Source organism: Gouania willdenowi, chromosome 7, assembly GCF_900634775.1.
Source record: "Gouania willdenowi chromosome 7, fGouWil2.1, whole genome shotgun sequence".
In the NCBI taxonomy this organism is placed as follows: domain Eukaryota; kingdom Metazoa; phylum Chordata; class Actinopteri; order Blenniiformes; family Gobiesocidae; genus Gouania; species Gouania willdenowi.
The window spans coordinates 9,027,231-9,048,910 of record NC_041050.1 but is presented as its reverse complement, the minus strand read 5'-3'; the positions used below and the strand labels follow the sequence as shown (position 1 = coordinate 9,048,910).

Genomic DNA, 21,680 nt, shown 5'->3' with positions numbered 1-21,680 from the left:
AACTGTATTTACAGTTACATTTACATTTACAGTCATTTGTTGTATGATGACTGATTGAATGTTGTATTCCTAGAGTTTTTGTTAGCCTACGTTTAGGCATTGTCTTGTATTTTAAAATGCCTTCACATAATGTAACTTAAAGTAGTGCAACTGTTACATTTTGGAGATGGTAATATTTTAATACAAACATGTAATGTTTTTATGCCTGTAACCAGTAATATATAAAATGTATTACAATTTTAGAGTAACTTGTCCAACACTGTTCATAAAGCATATGATTAAAACAGCAATTCTATGAGGAAAATATGCCACATACTGTAGTTCTTTGCAATCACAAGTTTTTATTCTTGTAAATAAACTTGCCTCACAGTGTCAAACTAACACGTTTTAACACAGCGCAACCTTCGTCTGTAGGATATGTGCTTGATTTGTAAAATAAATGTATCTTTAGTACAAGATCACGAGGATCCTATACATAATTCTAACATATGTAACTGTGAGATTTATGATTATCACTGTTTCCGTGTGTAAAACATGGCTAATGACTAACTCACATTGTCACTGCCTTTTAAAAGAATCTCATCTCAGAGTGTATTGCCTTGTCGTTGCATGCACTAAACACACATCCACACGATTCACTTCCAGAGTTGAATCTTCTTGCCTTAATTCTTTTTATCCATATTGTAGCCCTTTAAAAACTCAGGAAATACAGGTAAACAAACCATCACGTGATCCCTGATCAGCTCTCATTCTCTTTAGGTTTAGCAAATAAAGGGATCTGGCTCAAAATGATATGAAAAGGAAATTACTTTCAATCCTTGGACACATTTAAATCCCTCATAACACCTTTTAACCCATTTTAAGAGCCTTCAGAAATAATACTGATAACTGGCACTATCGTACATATATAGGAAAAGCCATGCTTTTAGAGTACATAACAAATGTAAAATGTCTACTCTGATGATTTTTTTGTGTAATATCAACATAGTTAATATTACCATTCTCATGAATGACTAGAGCTGGGCAATATATCGAGATTCAAGGTATATCAAGTTTTGTATTTTAGCGAAGACAATATTGCCTATATCAAGATATATCTTTCTTTCATTTTTATTAACACAATCACACTACCAAATTTCATACAAGTATTTGGTATTATTGTTAGAGTACAGTTAAACAGTGCCCTTTATTATTTTTCCATATTTCTGAGATATATAATTTCTAGCTTATTTTGTAATAAAATAGCCGTTTTAGGAGTCGCCGCTTTTGTTACTTTGTCAGGACAGCATGAAAATCAGTTAGATGGATTTGTAAATGCGTTCCAACTCAGATCTTCCCCTAAAAAAGCCACACTACAAAACTCACTCACACGTCCTGTCCCATAGAGGAGAGAAAGCCAAAAGTTTGTGCCTGTGTGGCATTTTTCATCAACAAATTTAACCCAGAATTGCCTTTTTGTTAAGACTTTTGAGTTAAAATATTAAGATTATTGTATATCGCAATTTTGAGAAAAAATATTGAGACACCAGTTTCGGTCCATATCGCCCAGCCCTATGAATGACTGTAAGAAAAGACAAAAATGATGACCAGGATATGTAGTAAAGGGATGTTTTAATGACTCGTTTGGACAATGAAATGCACATGTCAACTGTTGATGCGATACAAATAAGAAAAGTGACCAACTCTGGTGTATCTGCATTCCCAGGTCAACTTTATGATGGACGCCAAACAGTCGAAGCATCACAAAGAGTCTCAGGTGTCACATACACAGTGACCACTAGGGGAAGAGCCAGCTCTTACAAAAAAATTATACAAAAAAAATCAATGTTGGGTGTTTAGCCATTTGTGTAAGAGTATCTGCCACACTTTGTTTCAATTGTCTCGCCATTTAAGAAACAGGCCAACGTGGATAAAATTACAGCCTCGAGGACCAACTACCATGAGGCAAAGGCAGACAGTCCAACGGTTTCTAAAAATGGGTGCGTAAAATACGCACACTGCTCAACTCAATTAAAAATACAATTAAATAATCATTTTTCATTAAAAAGCCTCGTTATTGAGACAGAAATGTCGATCACCTCACAGAAACCAATCGCAGCACCATTTATTATTTAATTATGAACTACTAGACATATTGACCTTATTTAAAAAAAAAAAAAAATTAACAACATTAAAATGTGACATTAAAATGTACCACAGTTCTTCATTCTTAAATAGAGAGGGGCAAAAACAAAAAGATAAAAACAAAGGGACAAAGTTTATTCTGCTAATGACGAGGGAGGGGGGAGAGAGAGGCATTCGCTATAGCAGACAAATAGTAATAAAATCCCAGCCATTATCCTTTCTGTATGAACAGAGGAAAATTTGGATTTATTTGGAATATTTGGCAACTGCTCTTTACTATTTGGCCAATTTCTTTGACAACTCTTCAATAGTGGTTTCTAACGGTACAAGCGCTGAACCTGAGTTTTTAGTGGTTTCAAAGTGAATCAGTTTTTCCTTCAACAATCTTCTACTGAATATGTAGATTTACAAAACAAACAAACAAACAAAACAACTTAAGACTTGGTACCTACTGTATTCAATGCTCTAAAATCAACTGTGTAATTATTGCTACACTATTCTATTTTTCTATATAGTTTCCAGTAGCGAGTAAACCCTCCCCGCCATCATCTCACACACAGTCTGGTTGCGTGGGAATGCCAGAGAGAACGGTGAATGTCTTGGTCCCCTTTCACCTCGCTGGGAAAGTCTGAATGTTTCAAGGGGAGGAAAAAAAAATTAAATAAAAAACAAAACAAAAAAAAAGGTGGGGAGACCTGATCTGAGGTGAATGGAAAGTGCAGCGATCAAGTCGACATGGGGCAATAATAAATGCACACATTTCATACATTCCTCTGCCACTCATTCATTACATGATTAAAACAAAGCAAAAAAAGATGTTAAGACCTTAACAACAGCTATTCACAGACACAAAGTGGAGTGTGTTTGTGAATAAGGAGAGAAAGAGCGTGGGGGGTGGGGGAGGAGTCAAGTGAATGATTGCATCAAGTGCTAATATATCATGATGGCAAATGTAGTCGCTCTATAAAAAACTACCTTAAGTACTCAACACTGACCTCTTTCTAACAAATCATCTGGTATACAACATTTACAAAAATCAACATCGCAATAGTGTGATACTTAGAATATATATGCTACTGCCTTCCTCTGGTTCTCCTGCATTTTTAAAACCTCTGAGTACAATGATACGTCATTTAACTAACACACTACACCCCGATGAGTGGCAGCCTAACAAGGAGAGAACAGGAAGACTGGACTCACTGGACAGCGAGTACACCTGCACGTGTCCTGAGTGTGTGTGCGTGTGTGTGTGTGACTGTGTGTGTGTGTGACGGTGTGTGTATGTGGATGGTCGTAATCCAGGCAGCCTCCTAGTTGCCTGCTGACTCAGCGATGAATAAAGATTTAGGAAAGTAAACTTCTGAGATGCCAAAGGTACAGGAAGTCCTTATCCGTGATAGTTGCACAAGTACGACAGTCTTGAAATATTTTAGAAGATAATTATTATCATAATAACAATAATATTTAACATCTGTCCAAGATATTTTTGTCCCACAGCAGCATCGGGTTGATGATGGGCGTTATTGTGAATGATTTGGTGCCCCCCCCTTGTGGTCCTCGTGGGCCTCCCCTCGTCCTCTGTGCTGTGCGGAGGGAATCGGCCTCTGTGCATCCGTTGTACGTTTCAGTTTGTTTGTGTCAATGACTAATCTGCACTGAGCGAGGATTATTTTTCCGGGGCCAGTTTGCTCTCAGAGACGCGTTTGGGCCTCGGGGACGTAGATTTCGATGCTGTCAGCGCTTTCCGTGGCTGAGTTCTGTCGAACCGACGCTGCACGCTTTGCTGCCATCAGCCGTTTTCTGGCTTCTTGTCGCTGTTTGTCGACGGCCGAGTCGACGCTCCGGTCCTTCCCCCCCGACAGACGCGGCTTGGACGGCTTTTTTGGCCCCGATGATGGAAGCTGCTTATTTTCATCCTGGGGGAGAAGACGCATCAAACGGCAGAGAAGTTAGTACAGCCAGGAGCATGAGAGTCAAAAAGACATTATTGCAAGCAGAAATAATGACCCGTCACTCTCTAAACCAGTGTTTCTCAAATGGGGTACATGTACCCCTAGGGGTAGGCGATGACATTACAGGGGGTACTTGAGAGAGAGTGTGGAAAATGAACAAATAAAGTGTCAGTCTTGGTCCCACCCCAGACGCGAGATGACCGGAAACGATAAAAAAAAAAAAAAAAAAAAAAATTGGACAAATCTATTCAGGAGCCACTAAATCAGTGTTTTTCAACCTTGGGGTCAGGACCCCATGTGGGGTCGCCTGAAATTTCTGAAAAATTAAAATAAAAAATAATTATTTTTTTATTATTGTTCTTTTTTTTTTAAAACAATACACAGTCTTAAACAACTATTTCTATACTTTCACTTTGTGAAATATAAATCTAGTTCAACTAAAATGCAGTAAAAATATCTTAGCTCAAACAGAAAAAAAAAAATTGTCTTTGGGGTTGCCAGAAATTCTTGATATCAAAATGGGGTCACGATCCAAAAAGGTTGGGAACCACTGCACTAAATACTGTTTCAATCATTATGCTCTATGGTTGCTTTTAAATAGTTTTCTATGCAAAATGTTGTAGTTGAACAAAGGGGGTGCTTAAGTTTGAGAACCACTTCTCTCAACCATGTTTCAAACTCAAGGCCCGGTGGTCAAATCTGGCCCTTTGGAGCATCCAAATCGGCCCGCAGAAGAAAGTAAAATAACAGAGGAAACAAATCACTGCGTAAAGGAAACCGGTTCTTATATTACATGAGGGCCATCCTTTATAATGTTAAACTGTTGAAAAAAACTCAAAATTCTTAAACATTTTTTAAATTTCACTCAAATTATTACACATCATTTTCCTTATTTAAATAGAAACTGGTCAAAAATCTAGAAAATTTAAAGTGAAAACCCTTTTGGGACTGATATATGTCACGTATTGCTTGGAGATTGTCAGTTTCTTACATATTTTGTATTTTATGTATACGTAAATGTGCAAACTCTGGCACAATAATGTTGAAATTACTCGTTTTCCCGCATAAAATCTGTGGCCCTCTTGAGATCAAACTGGTCCGTATTCGGCCCCCTGAACTCAAATGAGTTTGACACCCCTTCTCTAAACAAGTTCATATTGTTTGCCACATTACCTAAAAAGTACAGATAAAATGTTAGCGTTTGTTGATTTGTCTGGATCCTCCAAAGAGGTGAAACATGAGCAGACAGTGGAAAACTCTTTAAACAAGGACCAAAGGCTGTGCGTGTATTAAAAAGAATACCTTATAATTTATTCTTCAAAGACAGAGTACCCACATGTTCAACATTTACATATAATTTATGTAAGGCCTCTGATTTTTTCCGATCACGGAAAAGGGACAGAATTCATGTTCTGAAATGGAAAACGCAATCCAACTGGTTTTGCTTTTTTTTTTTATTTATAATGGGGCCTTAACATGACAGAAATGCCTCGCGTGCATGTTTTGGGACAACATCACATTTACACACTATTTTTCTTTGGAAAACAGGTGACTAAATGTTTTAAAAGTGTGACAAATGTGTGCAATTTGTCAGGTTCTCACCTTACGTGTAATGGTTCAAGTAGTAATCGTGTCATCCTGTGATTGGTTATGAATGCAGAGCTTCATCTGAAGTGTGTTCTTAATGTGTTGTGATTATTATGATTACATTCAAATCAGAAAAAAGCACTGGCACAAAGACAGGTTTAGCTAATGGTGTATTGGTACAAATGGTGAGGAGTTTACCTGGTGACACGTTTTGAGATCACACATTTCTACGTTACAACAGTGTGGCTAACGTTGCTCTAATCTCACATGATTTTAGCATAACTATCCTATTTTTGTAGATCACCAGAAGCTTATAAAATAAAATTATTAACAGTAGTTGACTATTAACCCTTTTAGCATGTTTAGTAAGATTTCTGGAAGTTGAACAGCTAGTAAAGTCATCAAACTAAGGAAACATGAAGAAATGGAAACAAAACGGAAAAGTTTAAAATGACGTGGAAGACGTAACGTGGAAATGAAACACCTCTGCATGCACTTCCTGACAATTCAGTGATAATAAAGCACATTAATAGCCAGCAATATGAGTCACCTTCTTCTCTGGCTTCTCAGGAAGGTGCCACTTGTTAGCCTTCAGTTGGTAAAGCTCATCAAACTTCATGCTGATATCTTCTATTGAGAGTTGCAGAAGATCCCAGAACCCAGCCAGGTCCTGTGCTGTTGGTCGTGGGTTGGCATTTAGATTCTAGAAAAAAACAAAATAAACAGAAAAATGACTTTAGGACAAAGACATCAAATAGTGAGGATGTAGGAGGCAGACTTTTAAAATATTTTCTTTCCCATTCATTTCTACTGGACATTTCACCTCTTTCAACTTATAAGCTCTTTATCCCCGGCCATTCTTTAACTGATTTGGACCATTTAACCTTTAACATGTTCAGCTATTACATTTCAACTCATTTAAAATCATTTTTATCTTTTTGAACCCATTTAAACTTTTATCAACTCATTTCAGCTTTTTTCAACCTTATTGCTAATGTTAAGCGATTGCTAGGTGATTGCCAATGCTAGGCGAATGGAAATGCTATGTTAATGCTTATGCTAGTCAAATGCTAATGCTATGTTAGTGCTAATGCTAGGTTAATATAAACACTAGGCTAATGATAAAGCTATGATAATGCCTTGTTAATGCTAATGCTAGCTAATGCAGCGCTACGCGGGCCAGCACGCTTTTTTTTGTGTGCATTTTTTCAAAATGGTAAAATGTGGGAAAGCTTGATATGGAACATATTTCAATAATTGTTAACTACAAATGTGTAGAAATGTACATAGAACTGTAACATGGTTCCTTAATTTTGCGTTAAATCATAATTGACAATTTTTTATGGCAATTACAAAGTTACAATTACGATTGTGGCAGCAACAGATTTTTAAAATTACAATTACACCATAATTGTAATTAATTATCAATTACAATAATAATTGACCCCAACCCTGCTTGCTGTATACATTTAAATTACCACATTTGAGTTAGATTGTCCGTTTTATTTTTCATTGAGAAATACAAGCATGCTTGTTTAGGGCCTTCTTTGTCATGAGAATGTAATTGGATGCTTTCCCAGCATGCCTCGAGTCATTGAACATTTGATCTATTCAGTCTCAAACATTGTCGATTAGGCTTCAGAATTTTTTTTAGTTGCAGTCACATCAAAAGTAAACATTGGAGAACCAGTTAAACTGCACATACACAACGCTTCACTGAGAAATGAAAACGCTGTCAAACAACATCAGATTCTTCACATTTTAACACTTTTTCTCCTCCCATGAATCTCTTCTATTCTCCTTCACACACATCTTGCTCTTCATTTGCTGATGAAAAAATGCCACACAGGCCCATTTATTAACAAACAGCTGCTCAATTTGTGCCACTTTGGCTTTTTCTCCTATAAGGGACAGCACGTGTGAGTGAGTTCTGCAGTGTGACTTGTTTAGGTGAAGGTCTGGGTTCTGACGCACTCAGCAATTTATCTAGGGATGTTCCGATACAACTTTTTCACTTCTGAAATGATACCGATATTGCAGCCTTGCGTATCGGCCGATACCGCTATTTATCCCATACGATATCAGCATGAATCATACATACTTTTATTACTTGTTTTGTAGTGTGGAATTTTAGAAAAGGCTTGATCAAGTGATGTTACTCAAACAAAGAACAATAGTCAACAACAGTAGGTTACTTTGTTGTTGTGTGAACCACAGTCACCTATGGATAGAAGTGCTGGAGCGGAAAATTTTATCAGAGCACTCATTTCGGTTATTTTAGATCCGATATTCGTTTTCTGGCTGATATCGGACAGATATCCGATATCAATATCGGATTGGGACACCTCTAGATCCATCTGTTTTTCATGATGTTCTGAGAAGTAACGAAAGCAGCGACTCCTAAAATTAGTATTTTAATGCAAAAAGGGGAAAAAAAAATATGGATACAATTATAAAGAAAAACACTGCTTAACCGTACTCTGTGAATAATGTTAAATACTTGTATGATGGGATTTGTACTGTCTGACTGTATGAATAAATAAGTTAAAATAATATAGATATATCTTGATATAGGCAGTCATTTTCTATATTGCCAAAATAGAAAACTCGATATATCTTGAATCATGATATATTTCCCAGCCCTAACAGGAACACTTAAATCTAATAAAGTACTCACCAGGTTTTCTTTACAAAGTCCTCTGAACTGCTCAAACTTCTGTGTCATGAGGAGCTGAGCGCTGCCTACTGCACTACGGATTGTCCCCAACACTACAAAAAAATAAATAAATACACAAATAAATAAAAGGGAAAGAAACAAATGACCATCAGTGAGAGGTTGCTTTTTGATGTTTAATAATGAAACATCACACTCATGTTTACCCTTAAAAGTGCAGCGACACAAGCAGATTTCTTGCCTCGTGCTTGAGAAGCTTTAGCTTAAGGACAATCCATTCTGTTTGTCTATTTTCTGCTTAATATTAGCATGTAAATGGGTTTTGGTAATTCAGTTCCACATCAGCGGGGATGATGAGCTAAAAAGAGACTATGCAGCTCGTCTGCTTCACACTCATTCATATTTAAGACGCTGCAGAGATTGATCTGCCTAAAAGCCCAAGCGGTATTCTGGGAGATGACGAAGTTAAAAGTCTTTGCAGTGGCTGTACAACTAAAAAAAAAAGAAGCAAACTCTGCATTTATTGAGCTGCTTCACTTTGAGGTTATAGTAAGCGCATCTTGTATCTTCGTCTGTCTTTACCCTGCCCACAGCATGGGAGCGGCTATAACAGGCAAATTAATTTCAATTTGCAGGGCTTTGAATTAATAACTAACAAATATTTACTCTCTAGATCCCGTGTGTCAAACTCAAGGCCCAGGGGCCAAATCCGGCCGTTTAAAGCAGGGGTTCTCAACTGGTCTCCCTGGGAGCCACATTTTGCCACAATCATTAAATCATGACCCACTTTTTTTTAAGAATTCAACCAACCAAATTTTGTTTTTCAAAAAAAGCTGTTGAAAACACACATATATAATCTTTTTGAAAACAAATATTTTATTTTTTTCTGTGCAACATGCATTTCACAGCATGCCTATCAAAAGAAAAGACAAGTCCAACAAGAGAGACATTAAGTAATTTATTTGTTTTTGACCAGCTGTCCACGACCCACCCAGTACAGGTCCACCACCCACTTTTGGGTGCTGACCCACCAGTTGAGAATCGCTGCTTTAGGGCATCAAATTTGACCTGCTCGAGAAAGTAAAAACGACAGAAAAAACATAAAACATTTTGTAAATTACCAATGAATTCAATTGTAGATATCATGTCTCCTTCAAATACAAAAATTCAATTAAAAACCACAATATTTGCAAAGCTCAGTTGAAAGAATTCTAAATTTTTCCAAAATCTGGCAAATTTTCTCTAAATTCTTCCACAAAATCTCCCCAAATAAGGGAAACTGAAGTGAAGATCCAACAGGGACTGATATGATCACATAGTTTATATATTATTTATAAGTGAAAGTCAAAACCAGGGCCCATTCATGCTTCATATTTTTTCACCAAAATAATCTGTGTCCCACTTAAGGTCAAACTGGTCTGTATTTGTCCCCTAAACCCCTGCTCTAGATCGACCTGATTGATCAGGTTTTTTGTAGTATCATTTATATTTGCCTTGATTTTATTAAAACAATGCTCATAAACACAAAATTGCCCAAACCTTCTAAAAAACTTTGACAATAGAGTTGCCACTTGGTGAACATAAGTGACTTTCTTACCCTCTTCTGAAATCTTGTTGTCTTTGGTCTCCTGCTCCATTTGTTGACACCAGCCCTCCATGCGCCCCGTTTCCGCCTGCAGCAGCTTTAGGAACCAGTTACCATCTCTGAGACATGCTGGCGTGTTGGGCTGTACGCCGTCTCCTTGGTTGTTGCAGCTTTCGGACTCGAGGCTGGGATCCGGCGGCGGCAGCGAGGAGGGGTCTAAAGCTGGGTCCAGACTTTGTGGGGGTGAGGTGGCTATCCTAGGTGGGGTCGAGGTGTTTTTCAGCTGCTCCATGGAATTGCTCTGTCCGTTTGATACAGAGATTTTCACTGTCTGACTGTTGGTGCAGTTGGTTGTGTTGTTTAGTGTGGGAGCGGCGTCTTGGAGCTCCTGAGGCTCCGTCTCCGTGTTCTGTCTGGAGGCCATGCTGTTGTCCCGGCTGAGGCTGAAGAACAGAAACTTATTAACATTCGCTTTTAACTGGCAAAGATGGATAAAATACGACTAAAATTTATTGTTTTATTATCATTTTAAAATACTCTAAATTAATGTAGATAATGCCTATTTCTGGCTAGTGCTGTGTGATATGGAGAACATTTTATATCACGATATAGGTAGATTTATACCTTGATAATGATATATATATCGCGATATAGCAGTATTTCTTTCATAGAATTACATTAAATGAATGCAAAATTGCTATTCATAATATATTGTATTATGTATATACTGTTTTGTATGTATTGCACTGTTTTTATAATTCTGTTTGATTGTTAAGTGTCCTTGGGTAGGTGGAAAGGTGCTTTAAAATGAATTATTATCATTACTATTAAGAATCTTCTCCATGAAGGAATATTTGTGACTTTTACAGCTTGTAACATACTGTTGTCACGTGTTGTATCTGTAAATTTGTATGTAGAACTGCCACTAGGGGGCGCAAAAACCAACAATATTTGCCACTGCCATGGTTTTAAACTGTACCTGTAGTGATTTTTAGTCACAAGCTCCATCAAAGACCATATATAGAGCTAAGTAAAAAAAATCAATTTAATCGACCTTGAAACAATTTCATTGAAATTTTCCAAAATTGATTCATAGGTGCTGCAATCAATTTTTTTTCCCTGTAATCTTTCGTTAGGTTATATTCTTTAAAAGTCCTTCAAGAGCAGCTGGAGATCAATTAACATTTGTGAGACACGTTTGCAGCTATTTTGCTTGGAAGAGTCATACTGGCTGTAGTGACAGTTTGTAACCAAACTAATTGATGACTCTCTAACGGTGCTGTAAACTAGTATCTCTGGGTGACGTAAACACGCTACTGCTAAGTAGTAGCGTTGCTGTGAGTAGATTAGCCTGGTTGATGATTTTTAGCAACAGAGTGGGAGCACACACAATAAATATGCAATATAAACGATAGAGGGTTATATTGTATGATAGATGTTTTTATATTGCACTATGACATATCATTATATCGCACAGCATTATTTCTGGATACCATTTGCTATCAGTTACACATAAGAACCTCAAAGTATCAGGAAAGATACTGCAATGAGAAAATGCATGCAAGGAAATTAGCACCAAATCAGGAATTTAAAAAGCAGGTTGTCAAACAAACTCAATAAAGGTTAAATGAAGGTGCTCTGAAAGTCTCATAGTGTTAATCACACTACAATCAAAACACGATTAGGACTAAATATCCATACTAAGTGCTGCTGCCAGACTGAGGGCAAAATGACCTCAAACACTGACTTCTGCAGAAGGAGCTGATACACAGATAAGATAGAGATTCTGAAAGTGTTCAGGTGTGGGAGAATAATCAATAAAGGGGTTTCTACAAGAGATACACCAACAGATAGCTCCTTGTTCACCCCTTGAGGGTGTGTTGTATAACCAGAGCCTGAGCAGCAGTAATAAAGGACAAAGCCTTTTTAGTGGGGCTCATGCTATCCTGTCCTTCTATTCTTGCACACAGTGGAAAATTGATTTGCACACTATTAGAACCACATTTTTGTCCTTTTATAATTGTCTTTATCTAGTCAAGAGTTGAATCCATGTGTAACCACACATTTTAACCAGATATAATCAGGAGCTGCAAAGCAAAGGAGTGAAACTTAAAGGTATGACAGAAGCCGAGGATAAAGATCCAATATTACTTTAGCAATGCATCTTTACATTTTATGTCTTTCCTCCAAACTGCAGCACTTCAATTAGGGCCTGCAGACCTCAAGCTGAGGGCATTTCTCAGATTATTTTTTTTAAATACATTTTTAATCAGATTAAAAAAGAGATTAATTACAGAGCACAATTAATTGCTCAATTTTTCTTTTAACTCTTGACAGCACTACTATTTGTCTTTGCAACAACTTTGTGAAAACACGATGCATTAGGTTGGTACTCACGGCCTTCCGTTCTCGACTTGAACTCCAATGGATTGGAACTTTAGCGGTGCAGTCAGGGGTAACGATTCCTCTTTTAGGACTGGCAAAACACAATCCACCTGAAAATAAAATCCAGATTAAATACAAACTGTAACTGCATAAACATATTATTCATAGTATAATCCCTTGGAGTCAGAATTACCCCTCGGAGTCAGTATAACCCTTCAGAGTTACTATAAACCTTTTGGAGTCAGAATTGCTCCTCAGAGTCAGTATGATGTCACTGTTCCAATAGGTTTGAAAAGGTATTTTTGTAATTTACTTTTGCCAACTAATCAATAACTGTTAAACATACAAAAAACAACACAATTGTCTTAAGTTTTCAAGACAATTCCCAGAAGTTTACAGAAAAATAAATGTTACTGAAGTTACCTGAACTCCTATCGAGGACAGTTTCCTCTTGGGTGCAGTCGGGGGGTGTTCTAGGCTGGTGATGGTGATCACGGGCTCATTTTGAGAATGAGTTGAAGTGGAAGTGGTGGTAGTAGCAACGCTGGTGGTAGGAGGGAGGTCACGAGGGGCGGGAACGGGGGGCAAAAAGCCAGCAGCTGGGACAGGGATAACGACAGGAACAGGTACGAGTGGGGGCCGGTTCCCCTTGGTCAGGCCACCTGTGCGTATGCTACAGAGGCTGTCGGACGAGTTGCTGCACCCAGATTGGCTGTTGGCTTCGCTGCCGCGATCCTGCTGGTCAAGGTAGGTGTCTTGAGCCGACTCGGTGCTGCTCTGCAACGTCACTGAGATGAGGGGCTTGGAAGTGGTGCGTGGTGGGACTGGAGGTGGAGACTTCCTGTTGCCAACTGTTGATAGAGACCCACAGAAAAAAGGAGAATGGAGATCAGAAATTTAGCAGTTTTCTAATTCATCTATTGAATGAGAAACATCAATATCTATGTTGTTACAGGAACAGGAGCAACTGTCAACTGGTGCAAACCCAACCAAGCTGCTGAGAACAATTTGCTGAAACAAAACACCAGTGTGTGTGCAAGCAAACCAAGCCTGTACTTCGCCCTTATTGCCGCCTCTGATAGGCTGATCTCCCTTCCTGTCCTGTGCTGCGTTACAGCTGGTTGATGTGTTCCATTGACGTCAGCGTGTCTCTGCGGAGCACCTTCACTGAGTTTAAAGCTCTGGGGAGTGACAGACAGGCAGCGTAGCTCTGAAACCAGCACTTTTCCCAGGTTCAGGAACTGAGGGGGGTGGGGGGGTTCAACAGAAACTGGAGCTCTGGCTGACAATCTGCCCTACCTGTGGGAGTTCTAGTTATAGTAAATAAAACAAGCTTTCATTGTCTCCTGTACTGTTTGTCACTGAATCCTTCTCTTGTTGGTTTAAATTAGTTAACTTGAATCAGGTTAAAAAAAGAAACAGAGGCTTTCAAAAGTTTAAAGCTGCCACTAATGCCATCATTTTTTTTTTTATTAGATTGAAAAAAAAAAAAAAGTTAGATAAAATCATAGTGAATGGCTGTTGAAGCCATTACACTGATCCGACCATTTTTGCTTTCATCATTTGCCATTTATGCCAATATCTTGTAATGATGCAACTGATGTTACAAACTGAAATACTTTATCATAATTATGATGAAATGATGATGTCGCGGGGATGTCAGGGTTACTACTCTATATATAGACATCACCCGAGCACAGTGTAAAAGATCCAGTGTAAAACCAAAAGAAGTAATCCAACTTTGAAATAAGTTTAATTCATGTTACTGTGGCTGTTATATGGAATAAAAGAGCCCAAGTTGTGACATTAGGAAAGAATGCGCCTTCATTTACTGATCGCTCCTACAATGCCTCACAGATCAATGAATCTGACATCATTAACTCTGAAAACAGGAAAAAGGTTGAAATTGCTGCTTGAAAGTTTGTTTTCATCTTCACTGTAAACCATTGTTTGAAATTTTCACACATTGCGGAATGCATTTGTATAATCAAACATATATACTTTTACAACTTTTCTATGTCATCAAACACAGATTTTTTTCAATACTGTATTCTATTATTTGTTTTAGGTATGTTATAACCCAATGGGATTTATTTTTTACACTGGATTCCATAAAATCACAATTTACCGTATGTTATTTACTTATTGTAGAAATACCAACTCCGCACGCAAGCTTTGTGTTTCTTTAGCAAGAGAACAACCAAAATTATACACAACATTATATTTTGCTATTGATCAACAGTAGGGCTGGGCGATATGGACCAAGACTCATCTTGATTTTTTTTTCTTAAAATGGCAATACAATAAAAATCTTGATAATTTTAATTAAAATTAAGTCTGACCATTAAGACAATACTGTGTTACATTTGCTAATGCAAAATGCCAAACAGGCACATTTATTAACAAACAGCTGCACAATATATATATATATATACTTTTGGCTTATTTTCCTCTAAGGGACAGCATGTGTGAGTGAGTTCTGTAGCGTGTAGGTGACAGTCTGGGTTAAAACACACTCAGAAATCTCTTTAACTGTGCTTTTCATCTTCTGAGAAGTAACGAAAGCACAGAAGCGACTCCTAAAACAAGTATTTTTTTTCCAAGATAAGCTGAAAAATATATGTATATCATTAATTCAATATAGGTGACATTGTAATTTTATATATCTCCAAAATAGAAAACTTGACTCGCCCAGCCCTATTCAATAGTGAGTGATTCTATTACATATATTTAAAATAAAAACATTCTGAACTTCTAATAAACACTTGAATATTTTTCCAAAATGCATATGTTCTTGTGAAAATAAGCGTTGTGATGTTGGCGCTAATCACTAGCTCATCCTTGGGTGTTTTCAATAGAAACTCTAATGAGACCGCGAGCACATGATGAGTGAGCCAAAGCAAACCGAGTCAGGGAGTAGGAATGAGAGAGCAACCTCATTCTCTGCCATCGTCAACATGTCAGCATGGTTGGTGTGGATGTCACAAGGTAATAAACCCCTGAACAGCAGCGGAAAACAGAATAAATCCCACACATTCTACACTGTACACCACTCTGATTACATGTTACTGGTTCACAAGCTATCATAACTTAACACGATAAATGCACCATTAACAGACACAAAATGGATTCAACATTTCTTGGAAATTAGCTGGCTCAGCAATTTAGGACTCAACGCACTGGATAAATAAAATACCAAGAATGTTGAGCTATTTTCAAGCCTACTGTGGGTTTATCTAAATAGCAACCCAACACTCTGTAATTCTGAAAGAGCTGCTCTGCCATCACCAGACAGTGACTCACAGTAAACCAGTAAAGCAGTCATTAAATCCCACCAACCAACATTCACAAACACTGCTGTCCAATTCACTGCATGCGGTTTATGTGCAGCTTCTATATGGGCTCGACACGTGACGACAAACTCTCCTCAGGGAACATGTTTTCCCCCCATAGACAAAGGAGAACACTTACAGCAGAAGAATGCAACACTTCTTATAACGTTTATAGGTCACATGCATTACATTCCTGAACTTATTTCATGTGCCTAATGACGTCCAATGAATTCAAGCCACTGTGGCATCTGTTGTATTTATGAAACTTAAGGCTGGTTTGCCTAAAATATGCCAGATATTTGTACAGGATATATCCTAAACCACTTCACCCATTTGGCACCACCAAAGATAATAATAGATTAGATTTTTATATGCCTCCGATTTAAGGAGCTGTAAAGTATTTTGTAGAATTTGCTTTAAACCCCGCCCTACAAATAGACAACTAGCTAGCAGTGGTGATGAAACTATTTCACTTCTGATACGATACAAACATTGTATTGCTCGGTGTCATACTTATGATGCACCAAAATTCTGACGGCCGATGGCCTAAAAGTGCATTTTTTCTTATTTTTATATTATGCATTTTTAAATTGCTGTTCTCAGATTTTTAATTGATTTATTCTTTGAATCATAAATATTAAGTGATACAATTGCAATGTTTTAATTTTAGTGAGATTACTACACATTCAGAGCCATAAATGCAATGGAACTAATCATTTGCATAATACCAGTAATTTATTTCGGTGTTTCGGCGTTGGTTTCCTCATTTTCGGTTTTTCATTTTGGTGCATCCCAACTATTTTTAGGAATGTCCCGATACAACTTTTTCACATACAATACTGATATTGCAGCCTTGAATTTTGGTCAATATCGATACGATATCATCACAAATCATACATACTTTTCTTACTTATTTTGTAGTATGGAATGTTAGAAAAGGTTTGATCAAGTGGTAATATTCCGAGAATAGTCAGCAACAGTAGGTATGAGAAAAACTGGCCTATTTATTAACCAATGAGTTACATTTTAACCTTCAACATAAAACAATTCTACAATTGAATTAAAAAAAAAATTAGAAGACCCAAAAAAATTACTCCATAGCTCCAAAAAACGACAAAAAAAACTATAGACTATACTAGCATCATGAGCTTTACTATTTCTGACCAATAGGTGGTCCTTAATTTTTACTCTGTTTGTAACCTCCATCGCAGTATTTACTATTTTATGAAAGCAGGACTACTGTAACTTTACTCGACTCTGTTAAAAGGGAGTTTTTCCTTCCCCATGTTGTTTATTCTTGTTCATGTGGATTTGTTGGGTTTATTCCTTTTACCTTTTTATTACAAATTTTATATTTTGATAGCACTTTGAGATGACTTTTGTTGTAAATAGCGCTATATAAATAAAGACGAATTGAAACGATTCTTTTAGGCTCATTGTCCACAGGAATTGCAGCAGAAATCTTGACCTCAATTCCACCCTTAGCACCACATTGTGCAGAATTGTAATATATATGTTCGCAAATTATCTGCGAACTTCCTATTGAGTAACACAAGACACAGAGAGGAGATGAGGTGTCGGGCAAATTGCCAGCTATGCTAACCGAGGAATTCATGTGAGAAGCCCCAGTGCTAATCTGACATGTTCTGTGAACAACAGCTGTCTATAAATCCCTTGTTAATGTGCCTGAAGGCTTCCCCTTACCACGGAACTAATCAGAATCACTAAAAGTGTTGTCATCACCACTATGAACATGTCATGCCTAAACTCTGCGTGCTTCGCAGTCCTTGATCTATAACAAGCTTTGGCATATTAGCGCCTGTCAGCAGGTCTGTGTATTGGCCATCAGATGACCACTAACGTGTGCTCCACACAGGAAAATAAAACTTAACAGTGCATAAGAGGTCTTTTCACTGCACGGTAATTTCCATTATAACCACATTTTGTTTTATTGGGTAAAGTAATCAGAAGTAGCTACGGCCCCATTTCTGGAATATTGTTAGTCTGGTCTTCCAATTTGGGATTTAAGCCTTGATTACAGCGTGGTCTAAAGGGATTCTCACTCACAGCTGATTGGGTTTATTGGGCTGCAGAGCACATGTCAAAGGGAGATGATGCTTTTTACCAATTAGTGCAAACACTGAAGCACCAGGATGAATTTTAACATAAATACCAGCAGAAAGCATACACGCTAAACTGTTCTTGACTAGAATATATGCGAGCCACATATAATGGAAATATTAAGAGTTTTACAGGAAGACAATGCAATGATTAATTTCACATATCCCAATACTAAACAATATGGCATATGTTGCGATATATCGCAATAACCATTACAAATTTCACTTTTCCAAGTACAAAATTGTATGAAATACAATTTATTTCATTTTTTTTTTTTTTTACTTGTGAGGTGAAGTAAATGGTAACCAACTCTAATTCAAATGCATATGTTAGCACAATTCAATGTTTCTTTATGTTAAAAAAACATGATTAAATAAATAAGAGTTGGATAAATATGATCGCGTGGTGAAATATTGCGATATATTGTCAAAACAATTTTTCTTACACCCTTACTAAATGACATACCATTTATTAAGCTGTAACTCATTAAATAAACAGAAATCATTTCAAACAGCTACAGTATATATTATCTTATCTATACTTAACTGTCTAATCATTTAGAAAGAGGATTACAAATGTGTTATCTCATACTTATTCTGTATTACAGACACTCAGATGAAAGATCATTTTCAATTTCATGAAGCAAATGTTATTACTGGTAGTTTTACTTAGTGCTTCCCACCTAGTTTGATTATACCATTGTGTTCTTAAACTAATTAAAGTCATTATGCCAGTTTAAACAGATCAGTCTGGTATTCTATTGCTGGTGCAGACTATTACTGCTCCATTACATCACATTTCTTTCATTTTGTTGGCCATGTTTCAAGAATGATGCATTGATTACAAAGTGCTGAATAAAAGGCACAATATACTTACTTTAAAAATCAACAGCATGTCACTGGAAGTAGAAATTCTCACAGAAACCGGCTCACTGGGACAAAGTGCCACAATTGTAACAAAGTGCTTACACAAAGATAAAAAAAGTTAAAGTTTTGACGGTTAGTCTTGAAGGACGTTGAATTAAATCTCTCCCTTAAGCGTCCAACACAAAAATCTTTGAACAGTCATTTAATCTTTATTAAAGCCCTAAAGAGAGTTCCAACTTTTGCACTGTAGGAAACTTTGTCTTACGCTGTGTTTAATCTTTATTACCTCCTGGAATTGGTTACCGTAGTGTCACCAGAGCATCAGCCTAATCAGCTAATGTAAACATGCGGCAGGAAAGGTCAAAACTATTGGGATAGGAGATTTTTTTTTAAAGATTCAGCAGAACATTAATAAACCTGTTCACATGCATACAAAATAACCAATGATTTTAAGATTGTTGGAGTTATACGGCAATTCCATTTTATCTTACAAATGGCATAATCTAATATCCTCAATGAGATTAACAATGAGAAATCTAATGGACATAAAAAAAACAAGATTTTTTTAAAAAAAAAATACTTTGAACCCTCGTTGGTGGTAAACATGTTGAACAGATATATTTATTACGTTTGTTTAAAATATTTTTTTATTATAATTTGTCTCTAGTAAATAGGCTTCACACCGATCTGGTCGGCCAATAGATTGCATTTTATGTAATTAATGTGATCGGCAGTAATGTCTTAATTTGCGGATCCAATCAATGATGTCATTGTTGTGATGAAACTTTCTGTAGATGCTCCTATTGCATTGCTTTATCGTCTCATTTACATCAAAGAGTTGTTTGCTTTATGTGACACGGCTTTATTTCACTCACATTTGTGCACAAAGGTGAAAACCTATGAGCGAACGGCAAAAATGACGATCAGTTGGAGCGAAGCGGCGAGCACCGGACTTCCTCCCCAGTCTACCGGCTCTGAAAGCAGGATGTGTTTGTTTTTATGTTTATTCAGCCTGAGCATTTTAAAAGAGCAGAGCGATGAGCTCCCATTTACTTTCACAATGGAGACTTCTGTCCGTTACAGGGCGGTGGTGTAGTATGTGTCGTTACTTAAGTATTAACTTTTAACTTTCACTTCACTATTAAATAAATAATATAAGTGGGTAGGACTAGAAAAGTTTTACACTTCTTACCCCTTTTGCATTATCAAATATGCATTTATTTATTATTATCCCCTATATTACATCTATTCTGTGAAAATTGAAGTCAAACACCCTTATTATATGTATTGTTTGTACACACACCGTAGGCTCCGAAAGACTCTCAAACTGTTCAAAACAGTATCATCTTCATAAATAATTGAACTGTTTTTTTCAAGGAATATATGAAAACCAGAGTAAAAATAATTTTTAAATGATAATTTGTAACATCGGTAAAGTCCCTTACCTGCAGCAGCCTTTTCTCATCAGAATTTAAGCTTTTAAAATACACAAATATTGTTTAACTCCTAAATACTCAGATCAGTAAGATAGTTTGTCCAACCCAGTCACTAATAAAATTAAATCAAATCAAATTAACACCAAGAGAAGCTCTACTTAAGTTATTGTTGTGTTTGGTTCTCTTTCCTTTCTTCGTGCAGCAACAGCAGCCGTTCACATGAATTCATATGATCGGATATCGTTTTTTTTTTAGTCAAATAGTAAAACTTATACATGGACCATGCTCGGGCTGGGCATATAATATTAAGATATATCAAGTTTTTCATTTTGGTGAGAGAAAATTTCAATGTCACCTATATAAATATTTATTTATATTTTATAGCTTATTTTGTATTAAAATACTTCTCAGAACAGCATGAAAAACAGTCAGATCAAATTTATTTTGAAGGTTTAAATGTATTTTAGTAAGTAAAAGTGCCCAGATATCGTCCAATAGATTTACAAGATTTTAAATGAAGTAAATTACCCTAAAGAAGCATCAGTACAGAACTCACTCACACATGCTGTCCCTTATAGGAGATAAAAGCCCAAAGTGGCACATATGGTGCAGCTGTTTGTTGATAAATATCCTTAAGTGGCATTTTGAGAAAAAATATTGAGATATGAGTTTTGGTCTATATCGCCCAGCTCTAGAACATGCTTTTAAAAAGAAAGTGCATCTTATATTTCAAGCAGGTAGCCGGATTCAAGCATGTGTCTTGAAAGCTTATATTACAACTTGTTTATCAATTAATAACCAGATTATTTGTGTATGAAATATAACTACAAATTACTACATCATTACCATTGTGCCCCCAAACTTTCAAAAGCAAGTCTTTGTCAACAACAAATCTATCTTGCCTGAATCAAACAAAGCGTTAAGCTTTTTTTTTTTTTTAAATCACTAAAATACGTCCAAATACATCCTATTTGATAATCACAATAACATTATCGGATTAATAATAGAATTATTAAACATTTAATTAATCGGAGACAGAATTATTACCACTCTTCTGTAACATATATTCTTAGTATTTATCATTATTTACAACCGTTCTTCACTAATAAATGACAGAAGTGACCTTCACTATAGTGTCTGATAATGTTAGTCACTGTCCCTACAGTCATTATTGAAAAAGCTGCTGCCAACCTTACAGTGAACCTAAAGCAGCAGCCATTCAGTCAAGAGATGACCTCATCAATGAGTGAGAGGAAGAGTGTGTAACACTAAAAGATGACTCACAGTCTATCCTCGGTAACGCACAGACACCACATCTTGTGTAATTGAGGTTGTGAATACAATACAGTATACAGACACGCCTAGACACTAAGGCTTAAAGCATCTAAGGGTGATCAAATATTAACATCAAACAGAACATTGATACAATACATTGTATGAGATCATAAAGAACACCTTGTGATGACTATAGGTGCATGTAGGATGTGTTGGTGGTAGTGTTTGACGTGAATGTGGTTCTACTTTAGAGTGCAGTGCAAGTCCTTTCTTTGTCAGGTGGTTCTTAGATCAACCTGATGACGAGTCCAGACTAAGCACTACTCCGAGCAGGAAGCTGATA

General features: G+C 36.7%; 1 protein-coding gene across 1 annotated transcript in view; it reads right to left on the bottom strand.

The window, feature by feature from the left end:
* Nucleotides 1-1,572: 1,572 nt before the first annotated feature.
* The window catches only part of dlgap4a (discs, large (Drosophila) homolog-associated protein 4a), a 156,076-nt gene continuing 135,968 nt past the window's right edge, over nt 1,573-21,680 (bottom strand). The window contains exons 6-11 of the mRNA XM_028453197.1: nt 12,731-13,158; nt 12,320-12,417; nt 9,935-10,365; nt 8,341-8,432; nt 6,214-6,366; nt 1,573-4,040 (exon numbers count right to left, since the gene is read on the bottom strand). Coding sequence (XP_028308998.1) covers nt 3,816-4,040; nt 6,214-6,366; nt 8,341-8,432; nt 9,935-10,365; nt 12,320-12,417; nt 12,731-13,158 — 1,427 coding nt within the window. The 3' untranslated portion in view covers nt 1,573-3,815. The remainder of the gene's footprint in view (nt 4,041-6,213; nt 6,367-8,340; nt 8,433-9,934; nt 10,366-12,319; nt 12,418-12,730; nt 13,159-21,680) is intronic.